The following is a 25,684-nucleotide window of genomic DNA, read 5'->3' as shown; positions in this document are numbered from 1 at the left end:
GCTAGTGGTTCAAGGAAAAAATAGTCTGTCAACAGTTTTAAGCAGGTCAAGATATCTCGGTATTGTTAATTGTTTTATGACATACAACTAAATATATTAAATAGAATATTTCCAAATAATTCCATCATTTTTCTCAATGGTGAGTACAAGCTTAGAATTCTTCTACTTTGTTCATAACTGAAAAATATATCACTTTTTCTTTTCGGTAGAGTGGACTGAATCTGTTGAAAATGGGGCAGTGCGGCAAGTTACTCAAATTAAGACTGAAACATCAATAAAATTAGAAGGTGATGGTAAGTATCATAAGCATGTTATTTTATTTTGGCAAGTTTTTTCATTAAATTATGTTTTCCTTATTTTTTGGCTGAAAAATTTACTATATAGCATGAATGATATTTATTTAATTTTATGAAGCAGAGCATTTTATTTAATTTAAACAATGAATTTTTATGTCATTTTTTATGGGCTGCTATTTTTAATTTTTGTGTTTTTTCTGTATTTTTGTGATGAATCCTGAATTATGGAAGAATCTTTATTTATTGTATGCCTTATATCACAATGAATTAAAAGTATTATACTTTTAAAATCATAGCTGTATGTGTATACTATTTTTGCTTTCTGCTGTTCAAAATTTTCAATTATTATGTAATTTGTAATATTTACTTAATAATTTGTGCATTTAAATTAAGTTAAATGATTTGTAAAAGCTTTTTGCTTATTATTACACATTTTTGATTGGGTTATGCTGATAGTTTTCTTTAGCGCTGTTTGAAAGCTTCAGTATATTAATTGTAAATAAAGGTTAATTATCTTAGATAAGGACCTGGGCCGTAACCAGAAAATAATTTCGGGGAGGGTTTAAAAACTTCCGTGCGGAGCTTTGAACTATTTGTGCTAATGTTCAAGTCGTTGGGTTATCTATTATAAAAGTGTTTCATGCAATTAATATACATATGAAAGACATTTGAGTTTTGGAACAATATTTTTTGGAAATCTTTAAATATATTGAACATTTATATGTCAAACCAAACTTTTCAGGGGGAAGGGAGGAGGGTTGAACTCTAAGACCCCACTCCTCCCGCCCTGTATACGGTCCAGATAAGGATAGAAAAGTTTATCGAATTTAAGTATTTTAGAAGAATTCAATGTGCTTTTAATATTTTCTTATTGTTTTATTTTATTTTATGAAACATTCAAAATTCAGTTATATTTATATAAATATTGAGTATAAATAATCATATCTTAGTATATTGAACAGATTGACTCCTGAATTGAGGAATCAAAAGTTGCTCAATTTTTAATTTTGCTCTTAGTTCATTGATAGAGTCTAGAATCTATTTTTATTCTTTTTTTTTCATTCTCCATGCATATTTATCGACTTAAAATCCAACACTTAAATAAGTGTGGAACGAAAGTTTTAAAAATTATTTCCAACTTTTGTGTGTGACCTTTCAATAACAAAATGCTATGATATTTCTTGTAATTTATTTGTTTAGTTAAGATAATGTGAAGTTAATTCAATCTCTTTTTTGTAAGATTATTTGATTTTAGTTTTTACTTTCTGCTTATTAGTGACAGTGAATAAAACGTTTTGAAATTCATAAAATATTGTAACCCATAGTACTGAGGCAACCATTTTTCCACATCTTGAAGAATGCATAAAATTAAAATCTAAATTTATGAACTTTTGTTTGTTTTAAAGCGCAAAAGGGATTATGCAACCTAATCACGTTTATGACCTTTCAGTTTATGATAAGATATATCTCTTAGCATTCTTGCTGCATATCCCATGATTTCTACGGGAAGTAGAACTCAGAAAATTTGCTTGTGCTATGATTTTCGTGAGCATGCCGTGATTTAAAGACCTTATTCCACTATTTCATAGTTTAAATGTCGGTAATGCATTTTCTAAAGTATTTACTCCGACCGCTCTTCGTTTTTGCAACTATAAAGAAACTGTTTCACTGAAAGTATTTTTGTTGCTCATAAAATTTAAGGGATTGTAATGAAACTTGAATTCGGTGTAAAGAATGCAAAAAATTTTTCCTTGAATCTTGCTATTAGGTTTTTTTTACTAAGCATAATTTCTAATGTGTAAATTTTGTAAATTATTTTATGTTGGTTTTTTTATTCATAAAAAATATGACTATTTTTTAGTGACTACTTAAGGAACATAAGGCAGTTAGAGGGTTAACATGTAGTGTTCGGACTACTGAACCAAGGCTGCATATATAATCAAATTAATTTGCTTACTAGTTCTCTTTTTGTTTTTAATCTGATAGTTCTTTCATTTAATCTTTAACCATTATTAAAGCTTTGTTGATAGAAAGTTATTAATTCTACCAAGCATTATGTTAGGAAAATAAAAATTTTTTTAATTGAGGTTTCTTTTTGCAAGACTATGAAAAAATATTGTCAAACTTTCATTGTCTACAAATTCATTTACCTAATCACGTTTAATTTAAATATGTTTTGAATTTTATCTAAAACTAAAAATTTTACTTAAACTCATTTTATTTTCCCTTACATTGCAAACTTCCTTTTTTTTTTTTGTGTGTCGCCATCAAAAATACTGATGTTTCTTTCATTTTTTTGAAATTTTTTTTCTGGGTGACATCTCATTTATTTTAAATATAGTAACTTCTCACTCATGCATTCTCTTTTTTGGAAGTTTTCCCATTTCTAAGATGAATATCTTATTAGACAGTGGTAGATTTTATATTTCTGATGTGCTGAGGAGGGAGAGGCATAAATAAACAGTTGTTATATGTATATTTTATGTATTTACGGGGGGAAAAAATATGGTAAAAAAGAGCTCTGGATTTTCCAGGGGAGGGGTTGTGGGCTGCAAAGCCCCTTACTGATTATATTCACAAAAGTCATAACCAGAGACTTAGAAAAAAGAAATTTTCTTTAGTTATGTACTGCCCTGAAAAATCACTATTTGTTGAAGAATTTTTTAAATTTTACTCCCAAAAGAAATTATAGCTTACATTAAAAAGAAAATCTGCTTTAGGATGATTGTATAATAGTAGAGTGGTAAATTATGTTGGCAAAATCTTTACCTTAACAAAGTTGATATTTATAATATTTTGCATACAGGTGTGCTTAGGAAATTTAAACGCATAAAAGCATTTAAAAGCATTTTGAAGTGAATCAAAAAGATGATAATGTTGACATAGAAGTTATTGCATTAGTTTCTATGACCTCGTAAAAAATCGATAAAAGTGCTAGAAGCTCAAAGTCATTGTTTGCATTTTGAATCAAGAAAAACTATAGCTAATATATATTTACATAGAGCAAGTAGATTAGGGTGGCAATGTAACTCAAAGGTACAATTTTGTATAATTTCAAGGTTGGTGCAGGCCTGTCATTTCAAACATTTCCGGGGGGGGGGGGGGGAAGGGAGGTTAAAGTGTATGTACTCAATGCACATTATATCGACAAATAACATAAAACACACCCACATATATAGAAATACATTTATCACTCAAAGCTAGAGTGGGGAAGGGTCAATTACCCCCTCCTGGCCCTCCCAAATAATGAGCCTGGGTTGGAGCTCAGGCCCGTAAGATTGGCCTTGAGTTCAAGAAGTGAGGCATTGTTTTCTCATCTTACTTAATTTGAAAAGAATTTTCAAATCTAGTGGGTTAGAAAATAACCAATGCTGTTGTAAATTATTTTGTAAAAAAAGGGGAATTTTTTTTTTCTGATTTTCTATTTAAAAAATTGTTTTGAAAGTACTATTTTTTTAATCTTATTTTTTCAGTAGTTTATAGGTAAACAGCACTCATCCCTCATTTGTGAGTGCTTGTTTATGAGTTATAATGCATTAAACATCCTTTTGCACTTGTCTTTTTCATGAAGTTCTTTGTATCATTGCATTAGTGAGAGGTCACTAGATTTATAAGCCTCCATAAAACTGAACCCTGAAAAGTACTGGCAACTAAGTTGACTTTTCCATGTACTGTTGAATTTGCCCAAATTTCAAATGTTAGTTTGTGTCATTTCTGAAGCTTGACAAGAACTGTAAGGGTTAAGCTTTTAACTGAATGCAGTTCTTTTATCTAAAAGAAAAAAATAAAATAAATTCTTACTTCAGAAATGATACAAAATTTGAAAAGTGGACAGATTCGCCTTGTATGTGGCAGAGTCACTACGGTCGACGGCACTTTGTATTATGAAGTTAATAAAAACTTTTGATCGGCAATTGGTTTTCAATTTATATTTATGAAACATTAATGGTAACTACTAAGTTCTTCAAAGATGTGCACAAATTGTTGATGTAAATAGTGATGTTTTTTATAAAATTCATTTAATTGACCATGTAAGATCAGAATTGATGGATACTATTGCATTTATAGTAAACTTTTGTCATTATGATTTTGTATTTTGGTTTCATTTTGATTTTTAAATGCATTGTCAAATCATGCATTTTGCTTACATTTGCACTTGTTTAAAAATATAGTGTATGTAAATAAATTTTTGTTGTATATCTTGTGCATGTTTAACTGGATTGGAATCAAATATTGCATGTAATGATTGTTGTCTGTCCTTTGTGTATTTGTGATCTTTTTTACAGTATCATGAGAACATTTGCATGGTAAAGTTAAAATAAACCATTAATTTTTAAGTTGGTTTTGGATGAGAAATGTGAGAGCAGTTAAATCTATTGCATGAATAAAAAACACAAATGGAAAATCAATGCACATAGCTTTTGTTATAAATCATCAGTTATTACTTAGATAGAGACATGCATTCTTGCAAAAATGTACCCTTCCAAAATCAGGTGCAGTCCGTAGCCTCAGGAAGGTACCCAAGAAAGAGAGCTCCCCTGAAGATGGAAAGCACTCGACTGACTCAGAACAGGAAGATTTGAGTTTTACCGAGAAGAAAAGTTTCTTCCAAAGACTTTCTCTGACGTCAGATACTCTTCCGACCAGTGATAAATGGATCCAAGATGTATCCTTGGATGACTTACCTATGGCTGAAGGGGAAATAATACAAGAACAGATTAGCTTTGAAGACAAGCTGAAAATGTTTGAGCCAGATGAAGGTAGCCGGAAGAAGATTCAAAAAAGAGAAAAAGTTGAGCAGCCCACTGTGTATCGTTATGACTTCACAAAGAATGGTAAAGACAAGCAACCTGCTGAAGAGTTCATTGCATCTGAGCTTGAGAAAGCCGAGGAAATTGTTAAGCAAGTCAATGAAGAACTCAATTTTGAAGAAAGTTGCGTGAATGATCCATATTTAGATCTTAGCAACGGAGGACACTCAGATGTAGATTCCGCTATCACTTTGGATCGCGTGGAGCAAGAAGTTTCTTCTCTTTTGGCAGAAGTGGATAAAGAGGAGAAAGAGCTCTCAAATGATTTGCACCGAGTCTCTTGCTCACGAACTGATAGCGACAAATCCAGTAATGTAAATTCACGCATTTTCGATATGGACTCTGAGAAAGGTAGTGGAAGTTTCGATATGGCCACCATGAGTCCTGATGCTGCTCAAGATATCATGTCCATTAATGCACAGTTCAATTATGAGGAGACAAATGCCTCGTCTCAATACTGTGAGAAAGTAACTGTGCATGCAACTTCCACTGATAGAAATAAAAATATGTTTGAACATTTGGAAGAAGAAAATGCAACAAAGTTGCATGCAGAGGGTGAGGAATGTGTTTCTTTTTGTTTAACGTACATTTCTTTTTGTGAAGAAATGAAACTTGAGAGGAAGCTGATGTGTTACTGCTATGAATCTTAGTCGCTATTTTTCCAAATTTTGTACTCTTGATGTAGTTTTTATCCCCAAGTTATGTTAAAATCCTTAATGAAGTATTTTTCGAAATTTTAGCTACATATATTTTGTAGTTCTATTCAGTAGTGTCATGGTAATTTATTTATATAAGTGTAGTTACCTAGTTCAGAAGATTATTTTATTGATGTTAGTATCTTTTATTCATCAATGTCTTCGAGCTTGAATAATTTTAAATGTTTTTCAGAAAATGAACATAAACTAATATAACATTCATATTTTGAATTAGAGAGACACTAAAATTGAGGGTGAGTTTATCCCAAAAAATTCTTTGGGTCTTCATTAAAAATAATCCAATCCCAAACACAGGGAAAGATTAAGAAACTTCTGTGAGGATGCAGAAATCCACTCCCCTTCTTCTTTATATTAAAGTGTAAAGCTACCAATTTTATTGAAAATGAACAAACAGTTTTCTCTGTCATGAGGACTTTGTAAATATTATAACTGATTACCAATTGTATGGTTTTTTAAAAGTAAGAAAACTTATTTTCCTCCCTTTTCAATTTAATTACGTTCTTTTACAGGACCTATCATATGAAATGTGCAATCTTTTTGCATATTTTATTGGATTTAGATTTTGTTTTCAACATATTTTAACATTAATCTCTAAAATATGATTGGATAGTTTTGACCTTGTCATAAGTCAATTTTAAGTAAATACAACAAGTTCCAAAAAGGTTAGAAACAAGTTGCCAAAAATGTTAGAATTAATAATCTTCCCTTTTAATATCATTCTACTAAAAATAGAATGTATGCTTCATTGAAATTTAAGCTTTTATTTTAATTCAAAACATTAGGATAAATTTCATGGAACAAACATAACCAGTTAAGAATTAGGATTTAACAGCTGTGAGAAAAGAGCGTAGGATACAAACTTTTACTGTATGGTGTGAGGAAGTGTCCAAAAGGCTTAAACAGTCGAACAATGTTGATACCGCCCCCCCCCCCCCCAATAAAAAATCAAGATCCCCTCCAGATAAATCATGGAGAGGAGTTCCCAACCACTTAAAAATTGAAGTTTAGATGTTTTTAATGCTACTATAGAAATTTAAAATTTCTCCTAGTTTACTGATGTTGAGTTATCTACACAGGAATAACTACATCCCTTAATTTAATTCTTATATACTTTCTTTATTTGCAATGTTGATTTTTGTTTTATTTAATTCATGAAGATCTGTTTTTTTTCCTGTTTCCTTCTTCATTTTTGCTTGCTTGGTTTCTTTTGCTAATTGCCTTTACTGTTGATGGAAATAAGGTCAAAGCAAGGTTGTTTTTGTTTATTGCATTTTATTTTCATATTACAATGTCCCATTTTTATGAAATTCATATATGATTTCAGTGACACCAGATTGACTTTGAATATGGTTATTAATTACAAATGCAAGTCTTTGAGCTTCGATTGGCTGGATCTTGTTTGCTTCTTTGAAGTAGTTTTCTGTAACTAAAATTATTTATCAAAAACTGAGGCAACATCAGCTTTTCCTGTGTATGGTAGAAATTTGTTCTTTTTTAGGTATATAATGCCAAGATTAGGGGAAAAATACTAGCGTGCTTATTTGTATTTTTTTAAAAACTTTTTTTTTGCTGTAAATTAAAGCAAAGAAAAAAGTTTGTTCACATTCAGTTTCACATCTTCTTCTCTCATTTTTTCTAGACATATAATAAAAAATAATATTTTTGCATTATGTACTTAAGAAGTTTCAATAATTCTATGTATGCATTATTGAGAGTGCATACATGTGATTATATTCTAAGCAGGTTGTCAAGAATGATTTTCTAAATAATATATGTATTTGTTTTGCATCACAAAAATTTTTACTCTGTTTTATTGCTTTGAGTGTTCCTATTTAATTAAAATATTCATAGGCAGAATTTTTGAATAGAAATTTTGTGTTAACTCTTGTTTTGAAGGATTAATGTGAGTTTGTATGTATGAAGAGAATTTCAAAAGAAAATTCCTAATTTTAGATTTACATTTTAGTCGTTAATGCATTTTTCCTGATATTTGGGAATTTAAATACAAATACAAAAGTGACGACCAGCAACAGGCTCTGTGCCCAGCTAGACTGGTCCTAGTCGATTTACAATCCCCAGTGAAGATCAATGGCCCTCTTAAAACTATCTACTCTCTTGCTCATTACCACCTCTTCCGGTAAACTGTTCCAAGGTTCCACTACCCTGCTATAATAATAATTTTTCCTAATATCCATGTTAGCCTGAGATTTAAATAGCTTAAAACAATGACCCCTTGTCCTGTTTTCAGCGCTTAACTTCAGCCCCGTAACATCTTTCATTTTAATAAATTTAAACAACTGAATCATGTCCCCTCGGTCTCTTCTTTGCTTAAGACTGTACATTTTTAACCTTCTAAGCCTGGAATCATAGTCTAAGTGAGAAAGTCCATTTATTAGCCTTGTAGCTCGCCTTTGAACCCTTTCCAATACATTAATGTCTTTCTTAAGATAAGGAGACCAAAACTGAACAGCATACTCCAAATGAGGTCTTACCAAACTTCTATATAAGGGCAGAAGAACTTCTTTAGATTTGTTTGAAATAGATCTATTGATAAACCCAAGCATCTTATTGGGCTTGTTGCTAGCAATGCTGCACTGTTGGCTAAACTTTAAATCCTGACTTATTAAGACCCCCAGATCAGTAACTTTGTCTGCCTGACTAATGACTGAACCTTGCAAATAATAACTTGTACACTTATTTCCATGCCCTAAATGTAGCACTTGACATTTCCCAACATTAACAGCCATACCCCATTTATCAGCCCACACCGTAATATGATCTAGATCCTCTTGCAGCTGTTTTGCTTGTTCTTCATTATCTACAGTCCCCATAACTTTGACATCATCAGCAAAACAATTCATGTTCCCAGAAATATTTTTGTGAATATCGTTCATAAAAACAATGAACAAAACAGGCCCTAACACTGATCCTTGAGGAACCCCGCTTAAAACCTCACTCCAATTAGAGTAATTTCCCCTTACAACTACCCTTTGTTTCCTTCCGGTCAGCCAGTTTTTTATCCAAATGAAAGTTTTCCCTCCTATTCCTATATCAGCTAATTTGCTAAGTAGAGCAACATGTGGTACCTTATCGAAAGCTTTTTGAAAATCAATATAAACAACATCTACAGGCTTCTTATTGTCCAAAGCTATGGTAACTTTGTCATAGAAATGTAATAAATTAGTTGCACAAGATTTGCCTTTCCTGAAACCATACTGAAAACTAGTCAATAGATTATTAGTCTCTAGAAAATTTACTATCTTAATTTTTATCAATGTTTCAAAAATTTTGCAAACCACTCAAGTTAGACTCACAGGTCTATAATTTCCCCCACTCCCTTTAGACCCTTTCTTGAAGAGCGGTGTAATGTTAGCCAGCTTCCAGTCCTCTGGCACTGTCCCCGAGTTATAAGAAGCATTGAAAATATTTACGATTACATCTGCTTATTCCTCCGCACATTCAACTAAAATTTTTGGATAAATATTATCAGGTCCCGGAGCCTTAGTCTCTTTAATTTTTTTCAAATGAAGTAAAACGTCATCCCTTTAAAATACAAAGTCCTCAAGCTGTACTATAGCTTGTGTCTTGTTGGTGTCAACTGTTAAGATACAGTTATCGTTAAAAACACTCGAAAAAAAGTTATTAAGAACATTAGCAATATCACTATCGTCCTGAATTAAAATTCCGTGCTCATCAACCAGTGGCCCAATATGACTGTTTCGAACTTTCCCCGAATTAGCGTATGCAAAAAACCTCTTGGGATTCCTGTTTATGTTATCTGCCAGTCTTTGCTCCAACTCTCTTTTCTGAATCCGTACCAAATACTTAAATTTACGCCTTGCCTTACAATATTGGAGCCTATCTGCACTGTGACCAGTTTCTCTAAACCTATGAAAAGCAGCTTGCTTGTAATTTAGAGCGTCTTTAGTTTCCCTACACAGAACCACATTGGCCAAATTTTAGTGTTGACACCCTTTCTCCTAAAAGGAACATGATCCCCAACCGTTTTCGCTAGCTTTTCCTTAAACTCTGCCCACTGAAGATTCACATCGCTATTGTCCAATTTAGAAGAAAAACTGCTTTCAAACTCTGCCTAAGTGCCACAAAATCAGTATTTCTGAAATTGGGCACAAACCTAAAATTCTCTACTTTGTGCGTATCAAATTTAATCCCAAACCTAATACTGTTGTGGTCACTGTCTCCAATGTGTTCCCCTACACTTAACCCCTGAACAGAACCTTCCATATCACAGAAAACTAGATCCAAAATCACGTCCTGTCGAGTACCCTGAGTTACAATTTGATCTAAAAAACAGTCACCAATTACTTTCAAAAATTCCTCTTCTCTGCTATTACTATGGTAAAAATTATTCCAATCAATTCCTGGAGAATTAAAATCTCCCATTATAATGACTGACCCCTTGCTTGAAATGTCACTAATAATACTAAACATCTGTTCATATTGACTCTGGCTTAAGTTGGGTGGCCTATAAATGTTCCCTAAACGTAGTTTATTTCCCTTATTGCTCATCAACTCCAGCCAAATCATATCAATCTCATTAGGTTTATCATTAATTACCAACTCATTGCAAGTTAAAGTGCCTCTGACATAAAATAAAACCCCACCACCTCTTTTACCTACTCTATCTTTTCTAAACAAATTATACCCAGCAATAGATAATAAATCATCATCACTTTTGGTAGCCCATGTCTCAGTAACTCCAATAATATCCAACCTCTCATCTATAATTATGCTTTTCAATTCTTCCATCTTGTTTCTAATACTACGAGCATTTATATTAAAAACCTTAAGTAAGCCCATCTTACTTTTATTTAATGCTGCACGATTATTTGAATCCCAACTGTTAAAATCTTTTCTCTTATTAGTCACCCTATTTCTGTTTCTACTAAAATCCAAATAGTTAATACCCTTTCGAATTCTGCTCCTAAAACCATGCCCCCCATTCCAACTTAGTTTTTTGATTCTGAAGCCTCTAAAACCAAACCACTAATCATTTTGACCCCTGTAGAGCTCAGATGCAGGCCATCCCTTGCAATCCAATCGCGTTTACATTTACTCCACACATCAATAAACCTGATACTACGCTTAACGCAAATTTGTTTGATTGTCTTGTAAAATAAGGACAGTCGTAAAAATCTCTATTGAAATTCAAAGTAAAATAAATCCTCTGCTAAACTGTTTGCTGCAGAAGATAATTATTGACTTCCGAAAATAGAACAAAGCCAGAAGAGCTTCAAGATGCGTGCTGAAAACATTTATTAGAATTTTATTTGTGACATAAAATTAGTCATTGAATACAAATCTGACAACCAGCAACAGGCTCTGGGCTCAGCTATGCTGGTCCTCATCAGTTTATTATTCCTTAATGAAAATCATTGGCCCTCTTAAAGCTATCACCCCCTTAGTCATTCCAGCCTCTTCTGATAAGCTGTTCAAGTGTTCATGGCCCTACTAAAGCAGTAATTTTTCCTTATTTCCAGGTTAGCCTGAGATTTGAATAGCTTAAAACAATGACCCCTTGCCTGCTTTCCATGCAAAAATTTTAACCCATTAACATCTTTTCTGATAAATCTAAACAACTGAATCATGTCCCCTCCGACTCTCCTTTGCTCCAGGCTATACATATTAACCCTATTAAGTCTGGTATCATAATCTAAATCTGAAAGTGCCCTTACTAGACTAATTATCCTTCTTTGAACCGTTTCTGATACACAAATATCTTTCCTCAGATAAGGCGACCAAAATTGCACAGCATACTCCAAATGGGGTCTTACTAAACTCCTATATAAAGGCAGAAGAACCTTCTTAGATTTGTTTGGAATAGAGCTACTGATAAACCCTAACATTCTTTTGACTTTGTTACTTGCAATGATGCACTGTTGACAAAACTAGAAATCCTGATTTATTACGACTCCCAGATCAATAACATTTTCTGCCTGACTGATGACGAATCCTGTAAATAATAACTCGTATGCTTATTACCATGACCTAAGTGTAGCACTTGACATTTCCCTACATTAACTGCCATACCCCACTTATTCGCCCACTTAGTAATATGATCTAAATCCTCTTGAATCTGTTTTACTTGTTCTTCATTTTCTACAATCTCCATAAATTTTACATCACCAACAAAACAATTCATGTTTGCAGACACATTTTCATGACAAGCAAGCATGATGTTTGAAATCTGGCATTCTACAGAATGCCTAAATAATGCTTAAAGCTAGCCGGCAACATTATGAAATGATTTATATTTCATACATTTCTTGTGCATTCTACTGAATGTCAAATAAGGGACTAGGGAAGTATGAAATAAATCTCCAATTCTATCGAAATAAGAATGAGTAGTTGTTATATATAATGCCTAATATGTAATAATTTTCATATTTTATACTTTGTCTGTAAATGTCATTCAAGACTACTATGTTGCAAAGAGTAAATTAATTTTTGAATTTTTTAATGAAAATTTTGTTTCTCACTCTGAGAAAGGCATAAATTTTGTTTGAACAAATTTTATTTTTCATTGAGTATCTTGCATAAGTTTTGGAAACTCATTGTTTCAGAGTATAATTCTGTATTTTTGATAGATGCTTGTTATCTAAATAGCCTCATTATGACCTTTGGGAAAGATGTAAAAATCTCAAGTATCATACTTTGCCCAAAAGGGCCCTGCATTATGTACAATGCTCAGGCCTTCTATTGCATGCCGGGGCTTCATACTTTACTGGTAACATACATTTTAGCAGGGCCGTAACTAAACTTTTGTTTTGGAGAGGGTTTTACCGAAAACATTTTTTGAGAAACCTATATAATCAATTAAAATTGATTTCATTCATACTTTCTATTATTTATTGTTATGACAGATTAATTAAATGTGGGGAGGGGGAGGGGTTAGGTATATTTATGCTGTAAGGGCATAAACAGAGCAAATGTTGCAGATGACATATACACATTTAATGAAGAAAACATTTAAAAAGTACTTTTTAAGTCTAAAGGCCATTTCTATATGTTCGGTTTGCCCTAAAATGTATGAAATTTCATATTTTTTAGTCCAAACCAAGCTTATAAAATAGCCTTTCGGATTAAAAAGCCTATTTATATTTTATTTTAAAGTTTTTCATTTTAAATTTATTTGACTTGAAGCTTTTTGAAGTTTAAAACATGTTTACCTTTTATCTATCTTTATTAAAAAAAAAAGTTAAAAAAAATGGTATTGACTTTCATTCTAATATAACTGCCGTGGGCAGGTAAACGACAGTATCTGCAGAAACAAGTTTTTGAGATAGTTGAAGAAATGTGTGTTGGATTTCATACTAGTAAAAGGGAAATGTTGGAATTAGACTTTTTTTTCACTCTTTTTTTTTCCAGCGGAAACCAAATAAGCAAGCTCGTGCAATAAAGCTAATGTACAACAGATGACAAAAATGCAAAAAAAAAAAAAAAAAAAAAAAAAAAAAAAAAAAAATGAAAATTTTGCAGTTACTGTCCTTTACCTGCCCACTGCAGTATAATTGAATTATGCATAACAAGAGACTAGTTTTTATTTACCATTATTTGCTCTAATATTGCAAGTTTGCATGCTCAAATTTAAAAGCAAATTTGAATAAGTATAGTGAAAAACAGAATACCAAAAATTTTTATTTTAGTTTGTCTTATGTTAATGCGATTTTACTTCATTTTTTGTTCAAACTATATATAGAAAAATGTGTTGGATTCGTGAAAAGTTTTAAGTTTTGTTCTTGGTACTTAAGAAATTTTCACCAATACTATAAAATGTATCTATCTCTCTTTGTGTGTATGTGTTTGTGTGTTAGCAAATCCTTTTTTGTAGGTGTACAAAAGTAATCCAAGTAATTGGATAAATTTAGCGTGTACATGAACTCAAATGAGAACTGGTGCTTGTTACTGTCCTTTTTTGTCAGTTGATCCAACGTTGGTGGTGCAAGCAAATGTTTTTATAACTAAGGGTGAGGTATTGCACCCCAGCAAGATAAGTAACACAACTCATAAGTTTGGAAGAAGATACTAACTATTGATTTAAAATCTAAATTTTAATGATCTGCCACAAAACTTGCACAAGAATTCATAACTGGCTTACATAACTGATGCGTTGTAGCTTGAAAGCAATATAGGGTGCAATATTAAGCAATATCAAGTGATCCAAAGTTTTTCCCCTCACCTTTTTGCATTTCTTTGAATGACTTATCAATTGTACCCTTCGAGGTAATCAAAAGTCCAAATTTTTAGATTTTTATCTCTTTTATCTTTTTATTTACGAGGCTTTGATTTTTAGAAAAACCCTCTTTTTTACATGGATGCTTGAACATAAAATGAACGATAACTCAGCACTAGATATCGATAGAAAGATTTGGCAAGAAGCATTTTAAAGTACATTAGTTGTTGTTTAATATAATATGCAAAATGACTTATTTCATAAAAATTTTCATTGTTGAAAATTTAAAATTTAAATTTCTCAGAAAAAGTATAACGAATTTTTAAAAAAAAATTCTCAAAAATTTGTGTGTATTTTACCTTTGTTTGTGCAAAATTTCAAGTTTAAATCTCAATGGGATCATAATATTTTGAATTTTTTAATAAAATTTGGCTAAAGAAATAATAAATTTTTCAGACTCTATTTAGTTTAAAAATGGGGTTCTCTTAAAGGTGATGGTCTAGTAAGTAGTAATGGATCCTGACTATGCTTGAAATGAGCTGACACGAATTTGTAGATTGTTAATCCTCCCCCAATTTTTTTTTCAGAACTATTAAAAAATAAGAACATAAAAAAGCTGGTACAAAAAAAGTAATAATCATAATAAACTGAGGAGACGCTGACAAATATCAGTAATGACTAAGCCTTATAAATGGGGGGGGGGGGGCATAAAAACTAAAAGTCCGGAAAACTTTAACAGACAAATAGAACCACACTCATTTGCAGAGTTTTTTTTTTCGGAAAGTGGAATGGTAGAGTGAGGGAAGGGAGGTGGGGGGCAATCTGGAATGAAACTTAGCAACATGGAAGGTTATGCTCAAACTAGCAATTTGTTTGATCTATAACGAGTCAAATCATCTAGGTCATGCCACCCACCATCTCCGATTTTGTTCAAATTTGGAGTACTTGTAGATTTTTTAATGCTGATTATGAAAATATAATTTTTTTTAAAGATTTATGAAGAGGTTGAAAAGTTAGGAGCCTTTAAGTGTATGCCAAGATGATTTTTTTGCCGCCATTTTGATTGACAGAAAGACGTGTATAAATGGCTATAACTCATTAATAAATTATCACAGAGCTTTTAATTTTTTTTTTATTTTGTTCAGTATAATGTATACTTGAATTTAAACTGGATTTAAATTGCATAACTCATTTAAATTTTTTTCTGTGAGGGTTTACTTTTAATTTTTTGATTCGAAAACGGAGTAACTATGACAGAAATTTACTAAAATCATCAGTCAAAAAATAAAACTCCTGTCAGAAATCAAGTTTATTTAACTGTGTTTTCTCTAAAATGAAAGCCAATACGTGTAAAAGAAGCCGCAACATGAGAATTTAGGTGTGCACGAAATAAACACAAACATCAGAATAAGTTAAGATTATCTATCAGTAAAGGTATTTACTACTTTGACTTACAGTACAAATCAAAAACATTAAATTTGAGTCCGAAACTAATATAAGTATGACTAATATAAAAATAACTAATATACATATATTTTACATCCAGTTTAACACAAAAAGTCCTCGTGATTGATGAGTGTTAGACCTCTGTTGAAGAAGAATATTATTCCAGAAATCTACATCAAAGAAAGTGATGCAACAACTTATCTGCATCGTCCATCACCTTCTTATTTTGGGCCAGAATATGACCTGCTTTTACTTACTCCTTGTACTGATGATATCAATACAAAAGCACAGGTCATGTAGAATTGGTGATAGGGTCTAAAGTTTTAGTGTGCGCTGTGAAGATAAAATATGTTTCTAAAAGTGGAAAATTCTAATTTTGAAAACTGGTCTATACATAACAAACAAAAATCCAAAAATTACTGCAGTTTTTTTAGATAATACACATATTCTGCTATCACTATTTTAAAATTTTGTAACAATAAAGTAACATGAAAAGATATTGATCACTTTATAAAATATAGTGCAAGAAAATAATATTTGCAATTATGTATTATTTTATGCTTCACACACAACAGAATTTATGAAACACTCATCGATGTTTACCCTTATCGAATTGCAAATACATCAGCTGAAGTAAGTTCAAATACATGGGGTAATATTTCATGTAGTTTGATTCATTTGTAATTTATTTATTAATGGGATTATTCATAGATAATTTATAACATACTTATAATAGTTTCGGATTAACATTTAATGTTTTGGGTGTGTACTGTAAGCCACAAAGTAATATAAATACCTTTAATGATAAATAATGTTATCATATTTTGATATTAGTATTTATTTTGTACGTACCTAAATTCTCATGTTGTGGCTTATTTTGCACTTGTTGGCTTTCATTTTAGGGAAAACGCAGTTTAATGAACTTCATTTTGGAAAGGAGTTTCATTATTTTTGACTGAAAATAAAAAATTGTGTTTTTAACGACTGCCTGTGAATGACCAACCGAGAGTTTTTTACCAGATGTTTTATCACACTAAGAGGTATCTGTGCACAAAATTTGGTTAAAATCGAAGGGAGTATACTTGGAGTAAATTTCTGTCAATTTTACTCCATTTTCGAGTCAAAAAATTAGAAGTAAACCCTCACAGAAAAAAATCTAAATGTGTTTACAATTTAAACCAAATTTAAATTCAATTATACATTATACTGAACAAAATGAAAAAAATTAAAAGCTCTGTGATAATTTGTTAATGAGTTATAGCCATTTATACATGTCTTTGTGGCAATCAAAATGGCGCCTAAAAAATCATCTTGGCATAATTTAAAGGTTCGTAACTTTTCAACCCCTTCATAAATCTCAAAAAAAAAAAAAAAAAAAAAAAAATTGAATTTTGACATCTTGAATTCAAATTATGTTTTTCGCAATCACGAGTGTGTGTGGGGGGGGGGGGGATGTGTGTGTAGGCATGTGTGTTTGTGTCTGTGTGCAGGCATGAAAGTGTGGGTAGTTTTGTGTGTGTGTGTAGGTTTTTGTGTGTGTATATGTGTAAGTGTCTGTATGTATGGGTGTTTGTGTGTGTGTGTGTGTAGTTGTGTATGTATGCGCGTGTGTGTAGGACATGGATGCAACCTGGAGACGGCTTTCGCTATAGGAGCAGCAGCGTGAGGAGCCCGCCTGTCCACGGTGATGGTGCAGAGGGTGGCGGTGGGAAAAATGATAGGACATCAAAACAGTCAAATGAAAGCAATAAGCAATCGTGATTGCTCAAAAAAAAAAACATAATCAGCATTAAAAAAACTACAAGTATACCAAATTTGAACAAAATCGGAGATGGTGGGTGGCATTTAAAAGAAATCCTGGATTATTTGACATGGAAGGACCCTAACTGCTTTTAATATATGTGTCAATAGATCTCTGTGCATTACTCTCCTTTATAACAGAAATTAAAAAGAAAACTAGCTATAAAGAAAGGAAAAAAAAAAGCTGCACTCCAGATGTTGTGGAAAGACCATTATGTAGACAGACATATGATCTGATACTTTGAATTATTTTTAGTATAGTGTGAAAAGAATGGAAAAATGCTGAAACAACATGAGAGGAATTACTACTATTTTGCTATGATCTTGGGGCAAACTATTTCTTTCCTCCCTCTAAAATGGAAAGTTGGTGCTTGGGTAGTGGATGAAATGAATCATAACTTTCCTTAACTCAGATATTAAATTAATCAAGTACACTTTGTGAAGGTAGGATCAAAAGAGAAACACTTGGTCTGAAAAAAAAAAAAAAACATGGGGTAAAAATAATCCTCAATTCAATCCCCAGGTGATACTAGTATAGTATTAATCGTATGTTTGGGTGGGTGAGAGGGATAGGGGGGATGGTACTTCGTCTTGCTTTAAAGAACATTTACCAACTTTTAATAAGTTTACTATTCATTTTGTTTTATTTTATTTATTTATTTATTTTTTTACATTTTGAAAACAGCTTTGAAAGAAGGAAGAAAACAAAAAGATTAAAAGTGTGGTGGTGGGGGGAGGGGGACTTACCAATCTAAAAGTTCACACTAGCTTATTTCATGCATAGCCATGTTTACTTACAACTCACTAGACCATCACCAGTAAGGTAACACCTTAAACTACTAAGAATATGAAAAATATCATTATTTTGTAAGTCAATTTTTAAAAAAAAATTAACAAAAATATGATTTGATTGTGATCCTTATTTGAAATTTTGCACAAACGAATATAAAATACACACAAATTTTTGAGAATTAAAAAAAAAATCATGTGTTGTGAGAAATTTAAATCTTCAGTCATGTTGCATATCATATTAAACAGCAATTAATGTACTTTAAAATGCTTTTTACCAAATCTTTCTATCTATATTTGGTGCTGAGTTATCGTCCATTTTATGTTCAAGCATCCATGAAAAAAAGAGGGTTTTTCTAAAAATCAAAGTCTTATAAATAAAAAAATAAAGAGATAAAAGTCTAAAAATTGGGACTTTTGATTACCTCGAAAGGTGCAATCCATGAGCCAAATTTTAAAGAAATACAAAAAGGTGAGGGAAAAAACTTCTTAAATTTTGGATCACTTGGCAATGAATGACCCTATAATTAATATTGAAAAGTCATTAAATTTCATATTTTAAAAGGAAAATTTTTGAATTTAATTTAGACAACAAAAACTAACCAGTAAATAGCTTTGAGCGTATTGTAATGTTTGGGACGAAATTACATAAACTACTATTGTGTAAAACCATGATTTTCTTCAGTGCTGTTCTTTTTTTGAGTTTCACTTTCCTTGCTGAGGTGTAATATGAAGAGAAGAAGATGCATGCAAGAAGTAATGCAAGGATTGAAACAAAAGTTGATGTATTGGTATTTGGATGGTTGATGGACATATTGGTATTTAGAGCCAGTCCTTCTTGGAGGGATGACATTATTCAATGTTTTTTTTTCTTCTACCAAGCAATCGATTGAAAAGTAAGAGAGAGATGAATTCAAACAAAAATGTTGGTATACAGGTAGAATTCAGTGGGAACTAGTAGTCATTTTTTGATGCAATTTGCATAAAAGAATAGTGCAATTGAACATTCTTTTCAATTAATGTGGTTGCAATGTTTCAAAATTAAATTGAAGGGCTTAATCTAAAATTGGTACAGGAATAATGTGGGTACTATTAAACAGTAATGCTAATATTGGTTAAATTTTAGCACCAGACAATTAAAGGAATGGCGCAATTGAACATTTTCCTTTTTTAGCATGACTACTATATTTTAAGGGAGTTATGCAAGGAATAAAACAAAAATTAGTGTACTGATCGATCTAAATTGAAAGTAGAGCTGATTGCATTCTGGTTGCAACCATTCTTGGAAGAATCGTTGGTGCAATAAAACAGATCTATCGTTAAGCATGATCGCCCTATCTGTAAAAATAATGTGAAGAATTGGAGCATATAAGAAAACAAAACAAGACAAACAAGAGGAAGAAAATAAGAACTGGTTCTGAATGAATGTTCTCCCCAGTCATTCTGAAGGGTTTGGCACAATCGAACAATTTCATATTTTGCTTAATTTTTAAGATCAGAAAAAGTAATGTGAGAAATCAAGCAAAAGTGGTGTAGGTTGAAGTTCTAGATCAAGTAGTTCCACTATCTTGGGGTTGAATGCTGCTTGCTTCCTATGTCTGCTATAATAAAGTAGTATAATGCTGTGAAATTATGTAATTTTTCATCTGCATGGATACTAGAAACTTGCCTATGTTTGTATTTTTACTTAGGAACCTCCTCCATTTAACAAGTTGCATTACCCAATGTATAAGATTCCTCTGGCCCAAAAGCAAACTAACACTAACAAATAACTTTGTAGTCGTACTTGGCATAAAAACACTGATTGGTTCTGGGTAGGGCACGTGGAACAGAGTGGATTCCCGGACATAACGGATTACAATGTATAACAGTGGCGCGACGAAGGCGGGTTTTGGGGAGTTTAAATCATCCACTGAAGATTTTGTTTTTTGGCATTGTTGCCAGTCATCTTACTTTTCATTCACAAGTAGGAACTATAAAAAAACACACACACACTCATTTCTTATGGGGTTGGGGTCAAACTGTCTTGTAGTCTCCTTTGCTCGGGTCATCTAACACTGATCAACTGCAAACAGGATTGGCGTTGGGGGCTTTGGGGTGCAATGTGATGCAATCATGAAGCAAAACATCCTACTTCACCGTAGCTGGCGTAGGAAGAAAGCATTGTATGGCCCCAATATGGCGGGCATGTCGCTACTTATTCTACAACTCAGGTCTTTAGTAGTTAGACTCCATACACATTTTTTTGCTCTAATTGTTTAAAAAGAGTTGGTGCTCTTTTAATATTTTAAAAAGGATATTCAGGTGAATGACGTGGAAACAAATTTTGTGGTGGTCATAAGGTACAAGCTAACTGTGATGTTGATTTAATGGAATTCATTGGTAAAAATAACTTTTAAGTTAATGTTCGAATATCTTGACATTTAAAGATGCCCACTATTTATGTGCTTCTGTTGAGTCAAAGTTATAATAATTTTGTATTGGTACAATCTCGGAACAAACTGCTTCTCTGGAGCTTAGATTTTTTTTAAAGCATATTAATTTTTAAAAGGTCTGATTGGCTTCAATCAGAGGCGTAGGAACTTTGTAAAAGTAGGGGGAGCTAGGGCACATTTTTTCTCCGATGATATTAGCTTTGGTGCTCCATGCTTCCATCTCTCCTCCTTTATCAGCATTTTTTTCAATCATATTTAATACACACATTGTATATGGAGAAAATGAAATGACAAAAGTAGGGGTTCGGTCAATAATCGATGATGAGCACATAGAGATAGGGGGTCCGGGGGTCCTCCCCTGGAAAATTTTTGAAATTCTAGTTTTTAAACGTAGTTTTAGGCGATATTTGGTAACGTTAAGGGGAGAAAAGGTTCGAGTTCCCTTCTTGAAAATTTTTGATTTTGATGTCTTAAAAATGCGATTATATACCATATTTGCTGACGTTAGTAAAAATAATATTTCTTCAGGAATTGTCCTCGAATGATTTTTCAAATCGATTTTCATCTCCTTCCGAATATTTCGAATTTAAAGTTGCAAAAACGCAATTGTAGACAATTTTCAATGATGTTAGGAAGAAAAAGGGGGGGGGGGGGTCTAGGGCTTTCCTCTGGAAAATTTTCATAGAGCGTCTGCAGTGAGGTTATCCAAAGAGGTTCAGAGATTCGTTCTTCTTCAGTTTTTCGGAATTGTAGTCTAAAAAACGATACCGTGGATCATATTTGTTAGCTTAAAGGGCCCCAAAAGCGGAATATTATATAATCTCCCATGTTATTAGGCCAATCATGAGGAAAAAGGGGGAACTAGATGAAAAAGTCGATGATATATAGATGAATAATGTTGTTGGAGCTTTTTCCTGCAATAATAAATGAAAATCAGCAATTTTAGCATGAAAATACATCTATCTGCAAGTGACAAAAAAAAAAAAAAATAATAATTTTGAGAAAGCAAAAAACAGAAAATTAAATATAACTTCATAAAGTATAATATGTTAAAAAATTTTCATTTCAATAAATTCGCACCTTTTAAAACTGGTAACTGTTTTTACACTTATTGAAAGACTTTAATAAATATTATAATGAATTTTTCACCGAATTTGATTAATGTGAATTTTTGTTATTGTAGTACCTTTAGTATTCTTTAAATGATATTTATCTCTGCAATTTTATAACTTCATATAAAAAAATATCTCTCCCTGACGGTTTAAAATAGAACAAAATACACAGTTTTTTTTCCAAATTTTTACCTTGGGATATAGTGCTAGAAATCGTGTTTTTTTTTTCTTTTTTATTTTTATCACAACAGTGATATACGCTTCCAAAAGTAGTTTCTGTGTATGCCACTGATTTAAATTGCTTCTTTTGACAACTTTTATCATCCAAAACAACAAATTTAAGTTTTCTAGAACTTTAAAAAATTGTTCAAATAACACATATTTCGGGCTCTCTATTTGGCACCAGGCTACTTTCGGTTTAGACAAATCATCAAACATTGACAATTTCCCGACCTACTTTTCTTTTCTTTTCCGACGTATCTTTTGATGGAAACATAGAATTAAAAACCCAAAACATATGTTCACATTTTCCTCGAAAAATAGTTGAGGAGTATTTGTTGTTTTTAAACTATATTACTAAACTTTTGGGAAATCTCTTAAGAATTTTCTGTGGTTAGGGTTTAACTTTTTATGAAGAAGTGAAAAATGATAAAAAAAAAGAGAAAGAAACTAAGTGTAAAAAAAGCAAAATAAATTTCTTTGTAAATGGGGCTCCCCCTCCCCTCCCTAGCAGGGGTGTGCACAAGGGGGAGAAGGGACACAGGTTGGCCCAGACCTAGCCTGAAGGGGGCCCGAGATTTAAAAAATGAGGGGCGAAATATATGTAGAGACGTAGAGGTAAAAATATGGAGGGGAGCCTGTAAAAATCATTTGTGACAGGTCCCAAAATTTTTGTGCACGATTATGCCCCCTCCCTCCACATTCGTTTTTTTTTTTTTTTTTTTTTTTTTTTTTTTTTTTTTTTTTTCACGATTGCAATTTTTTAAGAATGCCACCACTCGGTCTTTTCGCTTCGCATATGTTAAATTTCGTAAGTTTATTTTAATTAACCAATTCCATATTATTCATATTTAAATGCCTAACGGACTCACTATTATCTTCTTTCTGTGATCATGCAACATAAGAACGATATGCAAAACTAATAAGAATATGAACCGAACTGCGATGCCGCTCCCGAAAGACGAGCTCAAGGTGGAGAGTGCGGAACACTTCCTATGGGTACTGGTACTGATTTTCGCAAGTCGCGGGCAGAGCCTACTTTACTGCCAGGACTAGCTCTTCTATGATGCTGCTTTACGCCGCAACCAACAGGATAACTTTTCTCAAATTCTTTTCTATTTCTTCAGAGAATCGAGAAGTGTGTATAAACAAATGAGAAATGAGCTCAAGCTCCCCCGGCTCCGACGCCCCTGGCTTCAATCCCCCCAAAAGGGTTAAATTACATTAATCCTTCAAAAAAGTCTCATCCAAATGTGTATAAAAAGGAACACAATTTTGTGATGCAAAACTGATGTATTTCTTTCTCCATTGTTGATTTAAAAAACTCTGAGACATCATTTTTCTTTCCTTATTTTTATTTGTTTAAACCTTTGTTTACAAATATTCATATGGATTAAAATTAAGTAATTCTGTTTTATAATTTTCTTTAATGAATTGTCACACATTTCTATGCTATCTAGCTATTCCTGTTTGTATCAGTCTCTTTTTTTTATTTCACAAGTCAGTGCTTCTCTACACTTTGTGGGCATGAAAAAATACATTGATACTGAGTGACTTTTGTCTGAAAAAGACTAAAAATTGTTGGCATGCATTATTTCAAGTTTCTTGAGGAAGTAGGATGATCAGTTCTTTTATGTTTTGTAAAATTTAAATTCAGTTAAAGTGAGGGAATTTTGAAATGTTTTGTGTTAGCATCTTGAAGTATGTGCATAATCAAACAGTCAGTTAAAAAAAATGAATGTTACTAAAATTGCACTTTTAAAACATTGAGAACACCGTGCTTGTTTTTTTCTTTGTTTTTCAAATGAGTAATTCATATTATTTTTATTTTCTATTTTGTTCAAAGTAATGATTAACGTCTTTGATTTTTTAAAATTAATTTTTGCATGTAAATTTTGTGTTTATATTTAATGTATATTTATTCCTTTGTTTTATATTTATTTTTTGTTATGTCTCAGAAAATGTTGTTTATATATGATCAGTAAAAATATTTATACATTGGACGCCTTTATTGTGAATCAGATTTTGCATGTTTAATTTCTGTTGATGTGTCTTGCTTCCTTGAAAAGAATTGGGATTGTGTCTTCAATGGTTATAGCATGATTGTCCACCGCTTTATTCAAGCATGCTTTTTCAGTCTTGAACATGCATGCTGATATTTTTTTTTTTTCATTTTGCATTATTTTTTTTTATTTCCTGTTATGAAAAACTTACTTACTGAACTTTTAGAAAATTTCACAGCTTTTCAAGATCAGCCTGTCATGGATTCCGCAGTTCCATTTCCTGAACTTGACAAAGAAGTTACGCTGAGCAAAACTTATTTTGAAAAGGTTGAATTTCAACCCCTAAAAGATGATGACGATGATGATCGTACTAGAAAACTAAATATTGAGTTATGTAAGAAGGAAGAATTTAAAGAAGCGTTGAAATTAGAAGAAGATTACATAGGAGACACTTCTAAGTTTTCTGCTGATCGAACTTTCCAACATCTTGACATCTCTTCGAGTGTTGATAGCCATATTAAGTCTGAAATTCTTAGAGAAGAAATCGATCAATCAATTGAAGAAAGCCCACTTGAAGTTAAGCATATTGCCGAAGATTTGGAACATATTTCAGCAATTGAGGATCACAAACCAGATGTTTATAAGCAAATCAGAACAGAAATTTTTACACAATCTCTTGGAGAAGAAATTGAAAGTGGCTCACCTGAGAAGAAAGAACTATATTCTTTATCATCGAAAGGTGATCTTAATTTGGAGGAAGAAAACCAGAAAGAAGACAATGAATCAAATACAAAATTATCCAACATTTTGTTTCATGAAGGAGAATCGATCAAAAAATTATCTCCGCAAGTTTCTGAAGAGAGTGCAGGACATACAGATGATATATCTTCTGAAGGTGCTATTGTTGAGCCTGATGAACATTTAGTGGATTATGAAGAAGCAAAGGATGAGCATTCCCTTACAGAACAGCTTCAGGCTCTAGCTTCTGACTCAATGCACTCAGTAAAGGGCTTATTGTCTTCTGATTCTCATCAGGCCATGGACTTTAGCTCTAATAATTTTGACCATGCAGCCTCTGGAATGAGTAGTAGTATGTCAGATATGGAATTGCACTGTAGAGGAAAAGATGTATATTTTAGGCACGATAAAAAAGAAATTAGATCTTTAAAATCAACAAAACAAGTTTCTACAATTGAAGAACATTCTTCAATTGAATCTTGTGATTCACCTCAAGAATTTCTTCAAGAACTTCCAGAAAGATCTGATATGAAGACATATAATTTCAATGAGAAAGATTTGTGTAAGCAAAGTGTAGAAAAACGTGATTTTTCTGATTCAAATGACTTTTTAAGCCAAAGCATTTCTGCGGAACATGCATTAAAACCAACTAATGAGCTTATTTCTTCTGATTCTACAGTTGTAGGTTCACCGAAAGAAAAGGATTTTCCAGTAAAAGAAGAAAAGTTCTCCGTGGGTTTTGAATCAGAATCTGATACAACTTTTAGACAATCAAGTAATGCCTTTGATAAAAGTGCCAAGTTATCTCGATCTGATAGTAAATCATCATCACAAGGCAAGAAAAGCGATTCAGACGCTGAAGGTTCAAAAATAGATAGTGCTCCAGAGTCTAGCAAAAAGAAGGAGGAATCATATTCTAGTTCGGGCGAAACAGAAAGTCCTTATTACTCTGTTGAAACTTCCGATAGTGGTAAAACACCTAGAAGTACTCCTGCTGCTAGCAGACCATGCTCATCTGAATTTGAAATTAATGTTTTTAGTGGTCATGGATCCGAATATGAAACTTGCGTTACATCTCAAGATGCATCTGGGGAAGGTTCTGGATCATATGCAACTGCTGTTTCA

The 25,684-nt window shown here is 32.2% G+C and overlaps 1 protein-coding gene across 4 annotated transcripts in view; it reads left to right on the top strand.

Moving 5' to 3' along the window:
* LOC129222607 (ankyrin-3-like) overlaps positions 1 to 25,684 on the top strand; it is a 243,048-nt gene that overhangs the window by 211,557 nt on the left and 5,807 nt on the right. For 3 of the 4 annotated variants that reach the window (XM_054857131.1, XM_054857130.1, XM_054857129.1), the window contains one exon: positions 210 to 293. In XM_054857131.1, coding sequence (XP_054713106.1) covers positions 210 to 293 — 84 coding nt within the window. Of the gene's footprint in view, positions 1 to 209; positions 294 to 4,789; positions 5,663 to 25,684 lie in introns of all 4 variants that reach the window. The other variant, XM_054857128.1, reaches the window with a different exon arrangement.

The sequence above is a fragment of the Uloborus diversus genome, chromosome 5, assembly GCF_026930045.1.
Source record: "Uloborus diversus isolate 005 chromosome 5, Udiv.v.3.1, whole genome shotgun sequence".
In the NCBI taxonomy this organism is placed as follows: Eukaryota; Metazoa; Arthropoda; class Arachnida; order Araneae; family Uloboridae; genus Uloborus; species Uloborus diversus.
This window is presented reverse-complemented; position numbering and strand designations above follow the sequence as displayed.